The sequence below is a fragment of the Phocoena phocoena genome, chromosome 6, assembly GCF_963924675.1.
Source record: "Phocoena phocoena chromosome 6, mPhoPho1.1, whole genome shotgun sequence".
Classification (NCBI taxonomy): domain Eukaryota; kingdom Metazoa; phylum Chordata; class Mammalia; order Artiodactyla; family Phocoenidae; genus Phocoena; species Phocoena phocoena.
The window spans coordinates 78591392-78606943 of record NC_089224.1 but is presented as its reverse complement, the minus strand read 5'-3'; the positions used below and the strand labels follow the sequence as shown (position 1 = coordinate 78606943).

The 15552-nt window shown below is 44.3% G+C and overlaps 1 protein-coding gene across 1 annotated transcript in view; it reads right to left on the bottom strand.

Moving 5' to 3' along the window:
• Positions 1-3319: 3319 nt before the first annotated feature.
• LOC136125082 (phospholipid-transporting ATPase FetA-like) overlaps positions 3320-15552 on the bottom strand; it is a 107519-nt gene continuing 95286 nt past the window's right edge. The window contains exons 19-29 of the mRNA XM_065879910.1: positions 14384-14548; positions 12141-12252; positions 10753-10858; positions 10255-10402; positions 9533-9716; positions 7844-8067; positions 6448-6531; positions 4872-5117; positions 4562-4700; positions 3608-3738; positions 3320-3511 (exon numbers count right to left, since the gene is read on the bottom strand). Coding sequence (XP_065735982.1) covers positions 3320-3511; positions 3608-3738; positions 4562-4700; positions 4872-5117; positions 6448-6531; positions 7844-8067; positions 9533-9716; positions 10255-10402; positions 10753-10858; positions 12141-12252; positions 14384-14548 — 1731 coding nt within the window. The remainder of the gene's footprint in view (positions 3512-3607; positions 3739-4561; positions 4701-4871; positions 5118-6447; positions 6532-7843; positions 8068-9532; positions 9717-10254; positions 10403-10752; positions 10859-12140; positions 12253-14383; positions 14549-15552) is intronic.

Sequence of the window (15552 nt, the reverse complement as noted above, 5' to 3'; positions counted from 1 at the left end):
GAATAGTGCCCAGACATGGTAGATGCTCAATAAATATTTGTTGTTTATGGATGAATGTGATGAAAGGGAGTGTGTGTGTGTGTGTGTGTGTGTGTGTGTGTGTGTGTAATTGGAACCTTGAAAGAATGGAATGTGTGGGGTCAGTTTAACTATAAAATCATTTTATTTTGTTTTCTACTCTTTTAACCTATTTATGAGACTTTTACTTCATGAATTTTCTGGTCAATTTTAGGTAGCAATCAGTACTTGTTACTTTAAGTTTCACTTGAATGATTAAGATGTCCACACTAATGAAATTATTTTTTAAACTTCATACATTAAAATTAAAGCATTTCCCATCTCTCAGCTTGGCTCTATTGCAGGTGGCCGTGTTCAGTGGGGCTTAGTAGATGTCTATCATTTCCCACTATCTCTTTCCCATGCCCCAGTTTGCTAATCTTCTTTCTCCAGGGTTTGAGCAGGGTGCAGGGAGAAGAAGGTTCTTACTTGACTAATACTGTCATAAACTAGTTTTAGTGTTTGGCAGGTATCTAAACCTGACAGGAAATTGGGTGTCAGTGAAGGCTCCCAGAGGAAGTGACCAAAGCCGCTGAAATTGAAGATCAGATACACATTAGCTAGATAAAGGAAAGAATATATTCTAAGAGGAGAGAACAGAAAGGGCCAAGGCACAGTGGTTTCTGAAGATAATGGAACCTCTGGGGAATTGCAAATAATTTAGTATGCGCAGCAGAAAGTGGCGATGAAGCTGGGGAGGTAGGCAGCACCAAGGCAGGAAAGCTATGATGATTCACTAAAGGACTTTAAACGGGCAAATGACATGATCTGATTTGTATGTTTGAAAAATCACTCTCTGTGGTGTGGATCATGGATTGGAAAGAAGCACAATCAAAGGCAGGGAGACCTGAGAGGAGGATGTTGGCATAATCTAGGCAAGAAACAATGAAATCAATGGGATTGGGAACAAATAGGAAGAGAAAGACTTGAAGACATTTCTAAGACAGAGTATATGGAACTTGGTAACAGAATGGATTGGATTAGAGCAATGGAAGGGAGCTGTCCAGAAAGACTTCCAGTGTTTTGGTTTGAGCTATTGGGTGGTAGTGCTATTCAGGGAAACAAGAAAAATAGTCAAAGAAGCAGATTTAAATATTCTTTCATTATATTTGTTCATTTATTCAGTAGACATTTATTAAAGGCCCATTATATGTTATGAATAGACAAGTAAATCAATGATTACAATGCCCTGTGATAAGTGTCACTGACAGAGGTATACACAGGGGAGCAATTGAATAAACAGGACAGATATATAAAAGTCACACTGAGAAATTAGGGTAAGCTCTTGCAGGAGACAATGCCTAATTTGAGTTTTTAAAAAATTGAGGTAAAATTCTCAGAACATAAAACATTCTCATAACCCTTTTTAAGTATACGATTCACGGGCACTTAGTACATTCACAATGTTGTTCAACCATCACCTCTACTTAGTGCCAAATATTCCGAGTTTTGAAGGGTGACTAGGAATTTGCTTGATGACAAAGTGGGTGAGGGAAAGCATTTTAGGATATGAGAAGAGCATGCTTGACCACATGAAGACCAGAAATAGCATGACTGGAGTGAATGCAGATGGGGGAGAAGTAGAAGACAAGACTAGAGAGGGCCTAATAATAATATGTTCCAATTTTACCTTGATCCTGAAGGCGTGCAAAAGTCTTAAAGGGTGCTAAGCTGGGGCTTGACATGATCAAGTTTGCAGTTCAGAAAGATAACTCTGGAAATGGTACTGGTGATGCTTTAGATAGGGGAAAGCCAGGAAGATGAGAGGGGAGATTTTATGCAGTAATCCAGGTCAGAGATGATCAAAGTCTAAACGAGGACAATGGTAGTAATGGAGGGAACTGAAAACAGGACATGACGAAGATGCTGAATTTACATTACTTGATGACTTACTTATTAGACATCAGACTATATAGGAAGAGTATTGTATGATTCCCATCATTCTGCTTTGGGTGAATGGGATGATGGTAGTGACATCCTGGGGTGAAATTTTGGGGGAAATTGTTTAATACAGGTTGGTGAGTTTCCTGAGATTTAAGTAAGTGAAGGGTCTTAGGGTCAGTTTAATAAATGGATCTGGATCTCAGAAGAGAGATCTAGGAAAGAGAGAGAGTTGAGAATCTTCTTTCTATTGGTAAATAAAGTCATGAGGTTAGAAGTCGTCACTCAGGAAAACTATACAAAGAAAAATGAGCAGAGAACCTAGGGCTGAGCTTTGGGAACTAACATTTAAGGTGTGCAAAGAGGATAGAGCTATATGGTTAAAAGATGTGGTCATACTGAGGCCAAGATAGAGTTTAGGAGCAGGGGGAAAAACTGGAATGGAAGTGAAAACGTAGTTGGGGGGGGGAGGGAAATATTGGTCTCGTTCAAAAGGGGTCTATAGACCAATGATATTGCTTGGCCTAAGTTATTATCACTGGGGCCCTAACAGACAATACAAATCTCTCTACTCAAAAATCAGCAATTTATTACTTATCTATAAACTTGTTAGAAACAATTTCCCAAGTACATACAATTTCTTCTCAAAATAATTTTATGGAATGAAGACAAATGTTCACCAATTATGGCTATGTCCCTCAAGAAAAGATTTTTTAAAATCCCCTGCAGTCTCCCCCTCCCAGTTCTGAGGCCTGAAAAGGTATCAGTTCTTGGGTCAAAGGGGTCAAAGAGAAGAGAAGGTGGCAAAATCTTGAGCTGTCCTATCAAGGCAGGAACCACCTCCATTCTTTCTTTGGTCCAGAAACTCTCCTTTAGCTTCTTATGACCAACTTTTCATAGCTGCCTCTTCCTTTTGCTAACCAGGCCCTGAATCCCTCAGATAAACCTGAGAAGGGTACCTGGGTGAATATGTTTGTGGGGAGCCCTGGCAAAATTTATGGTTGCTCTGGGTATGGGAAATAGGGCCCAAACTAAGATTCTTAGGTCCTATTTTCTTTTCCCTTCCCCACCTTCCCCCTCTTCACCCATTATTTCCACATTTGCTTGTATGGATTAAAACTTGGAAGGGTTGGTAGAGGGAGGCCTGACATCGCTTTTTCTTGAAATGCTGTAACTCTGACAGATGTCTGGGGGCCCTTTACCTTTCCTTGCCTTACCTGGGCACAGCCTTCTAGGGAATGAAGAGGCTGAGCCCCTGGAGTGAGAGTGGAAGAACAGGTTTATGCTGGTTTCCAGGGACTCTAATCTCTCCTTATTAAGTTGTGTGAATACAAGGGAGGAAGAGCAATGACTGACTCCTTTAGGGCTTCCGTAAAGGCCTCTATTTTTTAAAAGGAAAGCTGTTTTTCTTGGACATTTTGGCCCTCATTGTCTTGCCGGAAGTGATGAGGGCCCCAAAGCCCTGTTTGTGGGAGAACGCATAGGCAGAACGTTGAGAGCTTGCATGTTTCCGTTTGGCCCGGCTTGGGTGTGGCAGTGGATGTCTCATGCAATGATGAATTCTGTCAATAATCTAAAGCCAAAGCATGGGGGACAGGGTTTTTATCCACAGAGGCAAAGGCAAAGAGGGTCATGAATTATATCTGGGTAGATTCCCTGTTCCACTCACCTTGTCCACACTGACGGGCCAGAATAGTGGTTTGAGAAATTGGTACCCAATCACAGGCAACATACAGAGGACCACACTGAGGACAATACTCAGCCACATTTGCGGCAGGTTCAGAGTGTTCCTGGCCACACCTGTAAACAATGAGCCAGAAGGGAAAGGCAGAACCAGAGCCTAGAGGAAGGGGGCTGTCAGCCAGAACTTAGGTCTATCTCTTCAGTCCAAAGAAAGAAGTTATTGATTTGGAGACAGTTAGTCTCCTGAGAAATAATATAAATGTGAAAGGATTGCACTGAGGTTAGGTCCTTGGTGCAGCCAAAGTCACTGTGAATTCACATGCCTTTGTCTCCCTCTAAAGGCCGGGCAGGGCAGGAGAGGTGGGGGTAGGTTATAGGAATCCTAGAGCATTAGCCTGGACACAAAAATGCGATAGAGGGTTTTGGAAGGGAAAAATGAGTGGCTTGACAAGAGGTAGAAGCCAGCTACATCTACACATCTACTCTGTATTTTGTCCTCATCACAGTGGAGATGAGAGAGAGGGAAATTAATGTGGGAGATAAGAAGGCAGTATGCCACAGTAGAAAGGACATTGGACTGGGAACCAGGAGACCTAGATTTGAGTCATTTTTAAAAAACCTCCAGTCTCTAAAATGGTGTAATAATCCTTGCCCTGTCTATCTCACAGGATGCTTGTAGAGACCAAATTAGGTAAGAAGCTTAAAAATATCTTAGAGACTCTAATGAGGTAAAATATTTCACCTAGCTAGATTTTGAGTCCTTTTAGGGCTGAGACCATGTCATAATCATATATATATATCATATATATATATGATATATATACGACAGAGCCTAACACATAGTAATAGCTGCTCAGTAAACATTTATTAAACAAATGTACTTGGTTCACACTACCACCCCCAGCCCCAGCCCCTTGCCACAGACTGGGCAGAATCTTACCTAGGAACTGGAAGATGTTGGGGAACATTAGGCACAAGCCATCACTGTACAGGAAGAATAAGATGCAAAAGTAGAAACCCAGGCTACCCCAGGTGAAGATGTGGCTTATCATTGTCCAGTAGGTTGTCTCCAGGGCAATCTGAAAAGCACCCTCTTATGTTCATTAGTCTACAACCTGGGACCTGTCAGCCACCTCCCTTCTCCAATTTTGTAAAGGAAGATGCTCCCTTCCCACCTTCCCTCCCTCCTTCCCTTCCTCTCTTCCAGACAGGCTCCCCACCCAATCCCCTTACCCCACCACTGGCCACACCTGCACTGTGACCACGCAGAGCAAGGAGGTCTGCACTATCATGGAGAAGGACTGGTAGTCGGAGATTTCCTTCCCATCACTGCGCACTGAATTGTAAACGGTCCCCATAGGGATAAAGAACAGCACTAAGGAACTGTAGATCCCATGCATCAAACACTTCACAAATTCCTTCTTGTTGAAATAGAGGTTGTGCTGGCCTGGCTCATACAGCTCTGGGAAACGTAGGCTCCATGTTTCATTCACATCCTGGAAGCACCAGAGGGTAAGAAGGAAGGCTCAGGGTCTCTCCGTAGAAGATCCCATTTCTAACAGACTAGAGGCTTCTCCCCTTACTGAGTCTGCTGTTAGGCTGCCTAGGAGTTTCCTCATGGATTACTTGAGAAGTGGAACCAGAGAACAGAGCAGTGACCACAGACCCTTCCTAAAGTCCTACTCTTCAGGCAAGGATATATGTGGTGGAAGAAAACTAGAAGGGAAAGATGCGGAGTTAAGAAAGGGGGCAATTAGGATTGGGAATAGCTGAAGGGAGGACTGGAGCTTGGGATGGGGAAGGCAATTGGGACATGAGTCCCCAGTTTTAAGTGTTCCTTTAGTTGAATATCCTTTGTGTCAAAAGCCAGTTGGAAGAAAGTGGGAAGCCAATGGAGACAAGTTAGTCCCTTAGAGGTATCTGTGTTCTGTGATGCTGCTCCCATTCCCATAGCTACTGGGAATTCAGGTGAGGGAATTCTCTGCGTGGATGACATTGGATCATCTTTATCTGCTAAATCCGAAACTTTGGATAACAAAGCTGGAGGCTTGTTTTGAGATGTTGTGGATCCCTAGAGTTAGACCATTGAAGCTGGATAGGACTGTTGAATGACATAATTCACCCCCCTTGTTGCTCTGAGGCTGTCAGCTACTTTACGGAGAATTTCCCTTCCTACCCCGACGGAGACCAGGAACCATGATCCCATGATGTCTTCTTTCAGCTACCTTATTCCTCTTTGGAGGTCCCTTTTCTATTCCATGTACCCAGGACTGGAGATTGGGTAGAAGAGGAGGGAGAGGTAGGGCACCAGGACCCTCAATGCCCAGGGAATTTCTGAGAGGGCTAAATGGTATCCCCCAGGCTGACTCCCTATGACTCAAGGCATCATACCCCTACTCCCATGTTTGGCCTTCAGGATTCCCACCTAGGCCTCCCTGAATTGGCTTATCTCGTTATCTCTCTATGGGTCGCTCCTTTCGTGAAGCCCCTTGCTTTACCTAGTCCTGCACCAATAACTCTATTTCCTTTCACTTTTGTACACACTCGATTTACTATGCAGCACAATTTCTGTGTTTCTTTCTACAAAGATAAAATTCACACAGGAAAACCTGGATTTCTACAACTGATGTTTATTCTCTGTGGCAGAGGATTCTTTACTTTATCCAGTGATACCTCTGTAGGTGATCAGCTCCCTCCCTTGCTCTATAAACTATTCCATTTACATTTGACTTTGTAGAGCTTGGCTATTGCTGTCCTCCTCACTCCTGGGAATACTCTTCAAGGGCCCAGGGGCTTCAGCCCTAAGAGGCTTGCTGCTGGTCTTACCTGGTCAAACAGACTCAAGCCCAGGACAGGGAGGGAGGTGTAGAGCAGGTTGTAGAAAGTGATAAACCAGGTATCATAAACTGTCTGGAAGAATACCAAGGAGATTTCTTAGACTCTTCTCTTCTCCAGAGTCTCAGTTCCACCTCCCAGGTCCAAGAGAAGCCCTTCTGCCCTCCACCTACCCATCACCATACTAACCTAGAGCAGGATTTGGATTTCCGAAATCTGACTGAGAAGGCTGACCCCAGACTCTGTTTGGTCCCTGGGTCCCAGGCTGGGGTAAGCCCACATCAAACTTGTTTGTGGCAAACCTGACAAGGCTGATTTAGACCAACCCCGCCATGACCTGTACTGCTCCTCCCTACACAGAAAGGACCCAGAGTGGCTGCTAGGGAATGCTAGGTGTAGCCCTGCACTCCCAGGCGTGTAAGCCTCTGGGTTCTTTATCTGCTTTATGGCATTCAGTAGTTTCTATAACCCTGGACATTTTCTAACACTGGTAAGCAGAATAGACCCGATGACCCTTCCCCAGCTGGGTGCTTCATTCTGGGCCTAAGAGAGGGCTCCTTTCTTTACTAACCACAAGAGGTCAGCAGTAACACATATATACACATACCCCTCCCACAAACCGGACTGGCTTTGTTAGACACTAGGGGTAGACGAGCCTACTATTGTCTGCTGACTGGTCTGTTTCCCCTGGAGCCCAAGGTAACAAAGGTAGTAGAGATCTCCCAAGATAATCATTCCTGAGGTTGTTTCTCTTTGGGAATCCTTGAGAGACTCCTGAAAAACTTCTCATAGGAAAAGGGACCTCTCGTAGAGCATCAACATCCAAGTGTCACCTCTCCCCACTTTTGTGGGGGAGGCTTCATATTCATTAGAGCAAAGATAGGGTGTGTTTGGCAGTGTGATATGTCTGGGTGAGGAAGGAGAAGTAAAGGGAAGCTGTGTTTCCAAGTATGGCTACAGGTAAATGCCAGAACCAGTCTGTCTGGCAAGACCCAAAGGCCCCTTGAGACTTAGCCTGTTCCATAAAGATTACTCTGGACCCTAAAAACCCTCCCAGATCCAGGAATCTCACCCCCACCCCCATTACATATGTTTGAAAATTCTAGGCCTCTGTGTCATGGAAAAGATGAAAATATCTCATGGGAGAGTTCTGTTGGTAGGAGTCAAGGCCAAGTCAGAGCCAGGAGAGAAAAGTTAGTGTTTCGAAATCTAAGGTTAAGTGTAGGGTTAGGAGATGGGATCATCATGGGTGAGGAGTTTAATGGATAGATGACAGCACGTCATACACACGTCTCTAGAGGAGAAAAGGGGTCTGAACTGGTTGAAGTGGGGGGTGATTAGAAAAGACCCAGTTGACGAGAGTGGGGAATGCCACTTGACTTCCTACCTGTGCAGAGAACCCGCTGTAGAAGGCATACCAGAAGTGCACCAGAGTGAAGGCAAAGTTTTTGTAAAAGAAGTAGCTGAGAAACTTGCACATGCGATTATAGGACCAGCGGCCATGGACCAAGAGTAGACGCTGAAGATAGCGGAACTGAGAGAAGGCGTAGTCGCTGTTGAGCATGGCCTGCATTCCCTCCTGGCCGTTGATGCCGACTCCAATGTGGGCAGCTGCAAAGAAACCCCAGGAACTTCTCAGCCACAGAGCTTGTCTTCTGGGCTCCCGGCCTGGGAAGTGTAAAAGGAAGGCTGAGATCATGTTGCATAAGCCCCTTATTTTACATTTGAAAAACACTGGTAGGCCCAGCTCAAGGTGGCACTTACTTACGGAGTCTTTTCTCCTTAGTGGACTGCCCCTCCCCCACAAGTCAGACAACAACTCCTTCATCTGCACTTTGTTTCGGATGCTGCCACTCAAGAATGCCACGTACAGCTAGTACTAGAAAACTGTCCTTGATGGTTTTGCACCTACTATAGCCATCTGGGCTCTTCCCTACTGCCCAGATGCTGAGGTAAAAATTCCTTGTTATCTCTCGAAGCCACTTAAATCAATTAAAGATGCAGGATGAATGTCAACCTAACATAGTTTTTAATTACCTAAGTTTATCTAAGGAGCCAAAAATCCAACTGTTGGGAGGAATACGTGATGCACATACTTTGTTAGTAAGAAACGAGTTCTTCAGGAAGCTTAGGGTGACTTTTTCTGGGTAAAGCAAGGATTATGCTTGATGGAAGGTAAGACTTCAGTTTCTAAAAGTTTTAATCAGTCTGTTGTAATATAGGCCAAATTCTTTGGTCTTCTGGTATATACCTATTACATTGCTTAACACAATAACTGAAACCTCTAAGGCTCTACAAGCCAATGAAGTTCTAGAAAGTGGGGAAAAGAGCAAGAGCGCTTCCTAGTATTGAAACCGAGGCTGGAATATCTGCTAGTGTTTCCAGTACGGGGAGAGAGCTTGGACTAGAGGACCCCTAGATGTTATCCATATCTCACAGAACCACAAGTTGCTGGAGGCTAACAACATTCAGCTGAAATTAGCACCAGTTTCAGCCATTTGCTTCTGTTGGTCCGAAGCGTCAGTAAGTTTGCTATTCTTCACCAGCCAGGGCAGTCAGGGCAAGCTCTTGGGAATATTGCCTCAGAGAGGAAAAGATCCCTGCATCAGGCCGCACAGCTAATTCCCTGGTTGGGCAGCCCTGTAGTCTGTCTAACACTGCTCAGCTCTACAGCCTTCAAAAAAGGAACAGACCACGACTCCTGCCCAGGGGTCCTTTCTGTGGGCTTCGATGCCATCTCAGAAAGATGGCGTTGTAGTTGCACAGCCTGTTGTTCTGTGAATATGCACGTGTTCTTATTGGAGCCATGGGTATCTGAGTGTGTGTGAGTGTTAACGTACATGAATCTGAATGTGTGTGCATGACTGTGGATGTGGGCTGGCGTAATGATGTGTAAACAAGTGGGAACTGAGGTGTAGAGGAACACGAATGAAGCAGAACACTATAAATGTACAATACATATGATATGCAGGAGAGTGAGCCAGCAACACAGTGCCACCCAGATCAGTTTTGCCCATGGAAGAAGGGAAGAGCAAGCGCGTGGCTAGGCACTACGGCCCCCCCACCCCTCACATGCCTTTGATCATGCTGACGTCATTGGCCCCATCCCCGATGGCCAGTGTCACCGCCTTCTTGTACCTCTTCACCAGCTCTACCACCTGGGCCTTCTGAAGGGGTGTCACCCGGCAGCAGATCACTCCCTTGCACATGCACGCCGTTCGCAGCAGTTCCAACTCCAGGTTCCCTTCTAGAGCGTGGGCCTGCAGCACCAGGACACACCCACATTCCAGGCTGCCCCAAAAGACTCTTGGGACAGAACCTTCCTAGGCCCTCTCCTTCCCCTCCATACTCCCCTGTCAGGCAGAGCTTCTCCCCAGGTGCTCCACTCCCAAGGGCAGCCAAGCCCCCAAGTCAGTTCTAGGCATCCTGACCCAGCCTCCAGTGGAAAACCAGTGAGGGTCTCTCACTGGGTCAAATCAATTGACTGGGTTATAAGGCCAAGTGATTTTTTGGAGGACCTGGTTCTGCTCACTTCCCCCCTTCCCCTATGTGATGGGCCACATCAGTAGTGAAGAATTTGGATAAGAAAGGACTATCCCCTTGGCTTCTCTTTCCTCATTATTCCTGCCTAGAGAAGGCTGGGGAAAGGTGTCTGACAGGCAAGGGCACCTGAAGGAAGGGGGAATAGGGTAACTCATGGAATAGCAAAAGGATCTTGAAATTTCCCTGAAGTGGGTTGGACCTAGGAAAAAAGTTCCTTGGAAGAAGAGAACAGAGTTGTAGGTCTGTGTTGCCCACCAGACTGTAGCCATTGATGATCAAGCCGTAGTTGCCATTGGGCATCTCCTCAGGTATTTTGAAGGGCATTCGGGGATTTGTGGTGAGGTAACTGTTTACCGGGTCTGATTCCAGTAGAGACTCAGGTTTCATCTTTTCCCTTGCTGACCTGAAAGCCAAGAGTAATGGTTAGTGTCTGACCTGAAGCCCCAGAGCATAGGAAGGAAAATGTGTCCTCTGCAGAGCACCTCCCAGGGCCTCATACTCAACTGCTTTCTGAGACCTGCCACTGCCTTAGGTCCCAGACCATCTACATACAACACTTCTCCACCTCCACACTCCAACTCCTTGAGCCCTAATGCTTCTTCACAAAATTCTCTCGAATATTTTAGGTTTTTTTGTTTTTCCCTCCCCCATTTCTTCTCTGTTCCTTCTGGTAATGTAGGAGCCATACTGGGTGAAGTGATGCGTGGGAAATCTTGGTTCCAGGGACAGGCTGTGGCAGCTCTCCCATCGTACCTGAGTTCTTGCCGAACAGTCTCATCATCCTTGCCTTCCACGATAAACATCCCATCCATTTCATCCTCAAATATGTTACAGGCATAGGCAACGTTCACAGCAGTCTCTGCAGGGCAAGGGGGAACACAGGTCGCATTTTGGCTGGAACAGGGTCTTTACAGTGTACAGGTACAAAGGCACTAAACAGTGGCCTGCAGAGCCCATATGTCCATATTTGCCATGGATGCAGTCAAAGTGTGTTTTTCGTGAGCCAGTGGAGACTATATTCAAACATCCAGAGGAAAATGTCTACCTGGTACAGACTTGCAAGTTATTTATCAATAACTAGGATCATTCTGGCTTAGCTTTCTCCACAAAGCCTTCCCTTATTTCTTAAAGCAATTCCTGTCTGTATTCACTCCCGGCAATCTGGGTATATTTCCTTGAACAGCACTGCGCCTGTTTCTATGCTAGATTTTACGGGGGACTGAGATATGTTTAGGTTGTAGTCTTTCTTTTGCATCAAGAAATCTTGAATTTGGAATAAAGTCATACTAAGGAAAACAATTTTTTAAAATTAAGTCCTGAACCTTGGCTACAAGTAGTATCAAAATTCAGAGGAGAGATTGCAATTGTCTTAGAAAGTTTCTTATAGCAAGGCCTTAAAGGATGAGTAAGATTTGTTTAGGGGGAAAAAGAATTTCAAATGGGGAAACAATCCAAACAGAGGGCATAGAATAGGAATTGGTTCGGGACATAATGAAGATATGGTCACATTATAATGGAGATAAGGATGTGTAGGTAGCAACAGATTATCAAGGTCTTGAAGTCCAGACAGTGGAGTCCGACTTTACCATGTGAAGTTGCTGTAGGTACCTGAGTAGAGGAGTAACGTCACAAAAGCAGTATTTTAGGAAGGTTAAACTGATGGTTTAATGTAGGCTATATTGAAATTAATAAGGTCAAGAGACAGATCAGTTCAGAAGTTTTTGCAGAAGTACAGCCAACAGGGGACAAAGGCTAAACTAGGGTGGTGGCATAGTTAAGAGGATTTTCAGAAGAATTAGTGGAACATGGTAAGACAGTAAATCTTTGGGACAACAGAGAGGGTATAGTCAAAGACAACCCTAAAAGTTTTTAGCTTGTGAGTTCCTGGATGACAGAGGCCATGTCTGACTGATTCATCTCTGTGTTCTCCATGCCTAATACGGTATCTGGCATAAAGTACTATATATGCTTAGCAAATTATATGCAAGACTGGGAGTGAAGGTGTCCTCTAAGGACTTGACCTGGGTTATAAGGTATTTGTCAAATAAATGGCTAAGAAAAAAAGGAAATGAAAAAGAAAAAGAAGAAATGGCTAAGGTGGACAGGGAAGAGGATTGGTCAGGCAAGGAGCTCCCCTTTACCTTGCTTGTCTCCAGTTAAAACCCAGATTTTAATTTTGGCTTTGTTCAGGGTGATGATGGTCTCAGGTACTCCATCCTGCAGCTTGTCGTCTATGGCTGTGGCCCCTAACAGCTTTGAACAGAAATATCAGTGAGTGAGGCAAAGGAAGAGGCTCATTGCCTTTAGTGGTACCCAACAACTCGACTGGCACCTCAGCATCCTCCTTAGTAAGCTGGCTGTGTCCTGGCACGAGGACCCCAATGGTATAAAACTCACTACACTCTGCCCCTCAACAGACAGCTTTACAACCACACACTGAAATCAAATTTAGAAACACAGAATATAAGGAACCAAAGAGGGAAAAGACTTGCCCAAGTCGTACATGAAGCTTTGTGCCACTTCTAAATCCTCTGTTTCTCAACACACTCTCACTTCTCCCTTGCTTCATAGCATGTTTCCTGGCTTTGGTCTCCAAAAGCAGTGGGTCCCAGACAAGGGGTCCCCAAATCCAACTCCAGTTTTTCTTTCAACTCTAAAAGGGCTGGGGTGAACTTCATTTGTTTGTACCTACTGAGGGCCTCTAAGGTTTTCAAGGCCTTTCCCACACTACATTGAAAGTATGTTGGTCCAACACCATGCTGTCTCTCAGTGATACCCTAATAGTACCAACTGACCACAGGGACGGTCACCGGCACTGGGTCTGGGGAACTAACAGCCGGACAAACTACTGACTGATTTCTGCTAGGCCTCTAAAAGGACAGACTAGAAATATTAACCACAGAACTGACTATGGAAGGAGATTTGTGACCTTTGGGCTCTCTAAATTTTCCCATTTGGTATCAGCAATTTCTCTTTTTATAGCAGAGCCTGTATCAATCTGGTCAAAAATCTTGGGGTCATCTTTAACTTCTTTTATCATATTCTATAATCTAAACCATCAGCAAATTCTGTTTGTGCTACTTTTAAAAGTGTACAGAATTTGACCATTTCTCACCACTTCCACTACTTCTATCTGGTCCAAGCCATTATCATTTCTCACCTGTACTATTACAACTACTTTCTTTCTTTCTTCTTTTATTGGGGTATAGTTGTTTTACAATGTTGTGCTAGTTTCTACTGTACAGCGAAGTGGAGTTCCCTGTGCTATACAGCAGATTCTCATTAGTTATCAATTTTATTCATATTAGTGTAAATAGGTCAATCCCAATCTCCCAGTTCATTCCACGGCCCCCTTCCCCCCCTCGGTGTCCATATGTTTGTTCTCTACGTCTGTGTCTCTATTTCTGCCTTGCAAACCGGAAAAGCAACTACTTTCTAACTGGCCTCCCTGGGTCTGCATTTGCTCCCCTACAGTATAATCTCAACATGGCAGCCAGACTGATCATTTTAAAAGCTATCACATCACTTCTCTGGCTGGACTCTTCACCTGTTTTCCATGGCTCACTATAAGTCTTTATACGGGCCTGTCAAGACCCCTTACTGCTTCTCTGTTTCACGTCCTTTTATTGTCTCCTCCTCACTTACACTGTACCAGCCACATGAGCTGCCTTACTGTTCTACTAACAAATTAGGTCTGCTCCTATTTCAGGGTCCTTGTTCTTGCTGTTCCTTCTTTCTGGAAAACTGATTCCCCAGAGATCTGCTTGGTTTGCTACCTTCTTCAGGTCTCTGCTCAGATGTCTCCTTCATAGTGAAGACTAAGCACCCTGTTTAAAATAGCAATTATACTCTACCCTCTACAACACACACACATATGCTGATACTCCCTACCTTTCTTCCTGGCTTTATTTTCTTCCATAGAACTGTCATCACCTAACATACTGTATATATATAACTTTTTTTTGTCTGTTTTGCCTACTACTACATGCTCAGGGCTTAAAACAGTACCTGGCACATAGGAGGCACTTAATAAATATGTTGAATGAATGAGTGAACATTATTGTCTTGATTATTGCATCAATTAGTTCTGGATCATCTAATTTGTACATTATTCAGACCCTGATTTCTTAGCTTCTGTGGACAGCTTTGGGATAAGAAACACTACCAGAAAGATGAAATTTACAACAAGTACATTTTTTCCTTATTTATGGATTTCAAAGATCCAAGATATCCTGAATCAGCTTGGATTCCAGTATCTAGTATCCAGAGAGAGCCTGAACCTATGATTTGCTGGAAGCCATTCTCAGAACCCTTGCTTAGTCTCCTGACTGCTCCTCTGCCCCCAATCCTGCCTCCAATCTGTCCCTGGCTTCCTCACACTAACCATCAGGTCTTTTTCGATCTCTTCACAGACCATTGATATTTTATCTTCCCGATTCTCCAAAGACAGATAGGCTTCACTGTGCTTCCTGCTCCAGTCCTGGAAGAACGCATTGTCCAGTTCTCGGTAGGCCACCATGAGGGTGCGAAGGCCATCACTGGCAAAATCCTGGAAGACATGTGTGCACTTGGGCTGGATTAGGGCTGAGTTAAGGAATGACAGAGTAACCCCACAGGCTCCATCTGCCTGCAAGATAGTGTTTATTGGTTAATATCACAGGGCTAGTACCTAGCCTAACCAGAAAGCACTTGTTCAGTTTTCTCAGTCAGACGTCCTAAGGATGGTGCCAGCATAGCTGGGGATAAAGGCTGAGAGTACTTCTGAGAGACAGAAGATTCTAACTTCCACTTGTGGTTAGGTAATTTGCTGTGTGACCCTCGTAAAGAATGACGCCTTCTAGATTTATTTCTTGTAAAATTGGTCTAATGATTCACCCTCTAAAGAGAAGATAATGATGTCTATGATATGAGAAAGAAGAGAGTAATAAAGTACAAAGGAATTCTTATAACAAATAATCAAGGGTGTTACTGTTTTTTACAGGCTTACATTTATTTATTTTCATCTCTCCCTGCCTTCGTTCATCAAGTATTCAATGGGCATCTCAAATAGCAAATTTGCGTATTTGTCTACAGCTGGGTGGCTCAGTTAATTAGTCATTGCCAGTAGTGTTAATGAGGCCACTGCTGAAATGCTCTCTGGGTGAGTCAGCATCTTTTGCTCTTTGGCCACCAATATATCCTAACCACGCATAGCTAACTATCTTACGGAAGTATGCTCTTGGTTATAAGGAAAGCTAGGTGAGAGTGTGGGTAGTTTAGGGCACAATTCATATTTAACTGAAGGAGGGTTAGAAGCAGATTTTGTGTGTTGAGAATTGCACATGAATAACAATTCTACATAATCACTGTTTTTTTTTTTTTTTAGATGCTGCACTGTGCACGGCACGTGGGATCTTAGCTCCCCGGCCAGGGATCAAACACGTGCCCTCTGCAGTGAAGGTGAAGTCTTAACCACTGGACTACCAGGGAAGTCCCCATAATAACTTAATAGTGAGCTTCAAAATAATTCACTTTGGCATTATAAGAGCAAAGAGAAACAGAATTTATCATCTT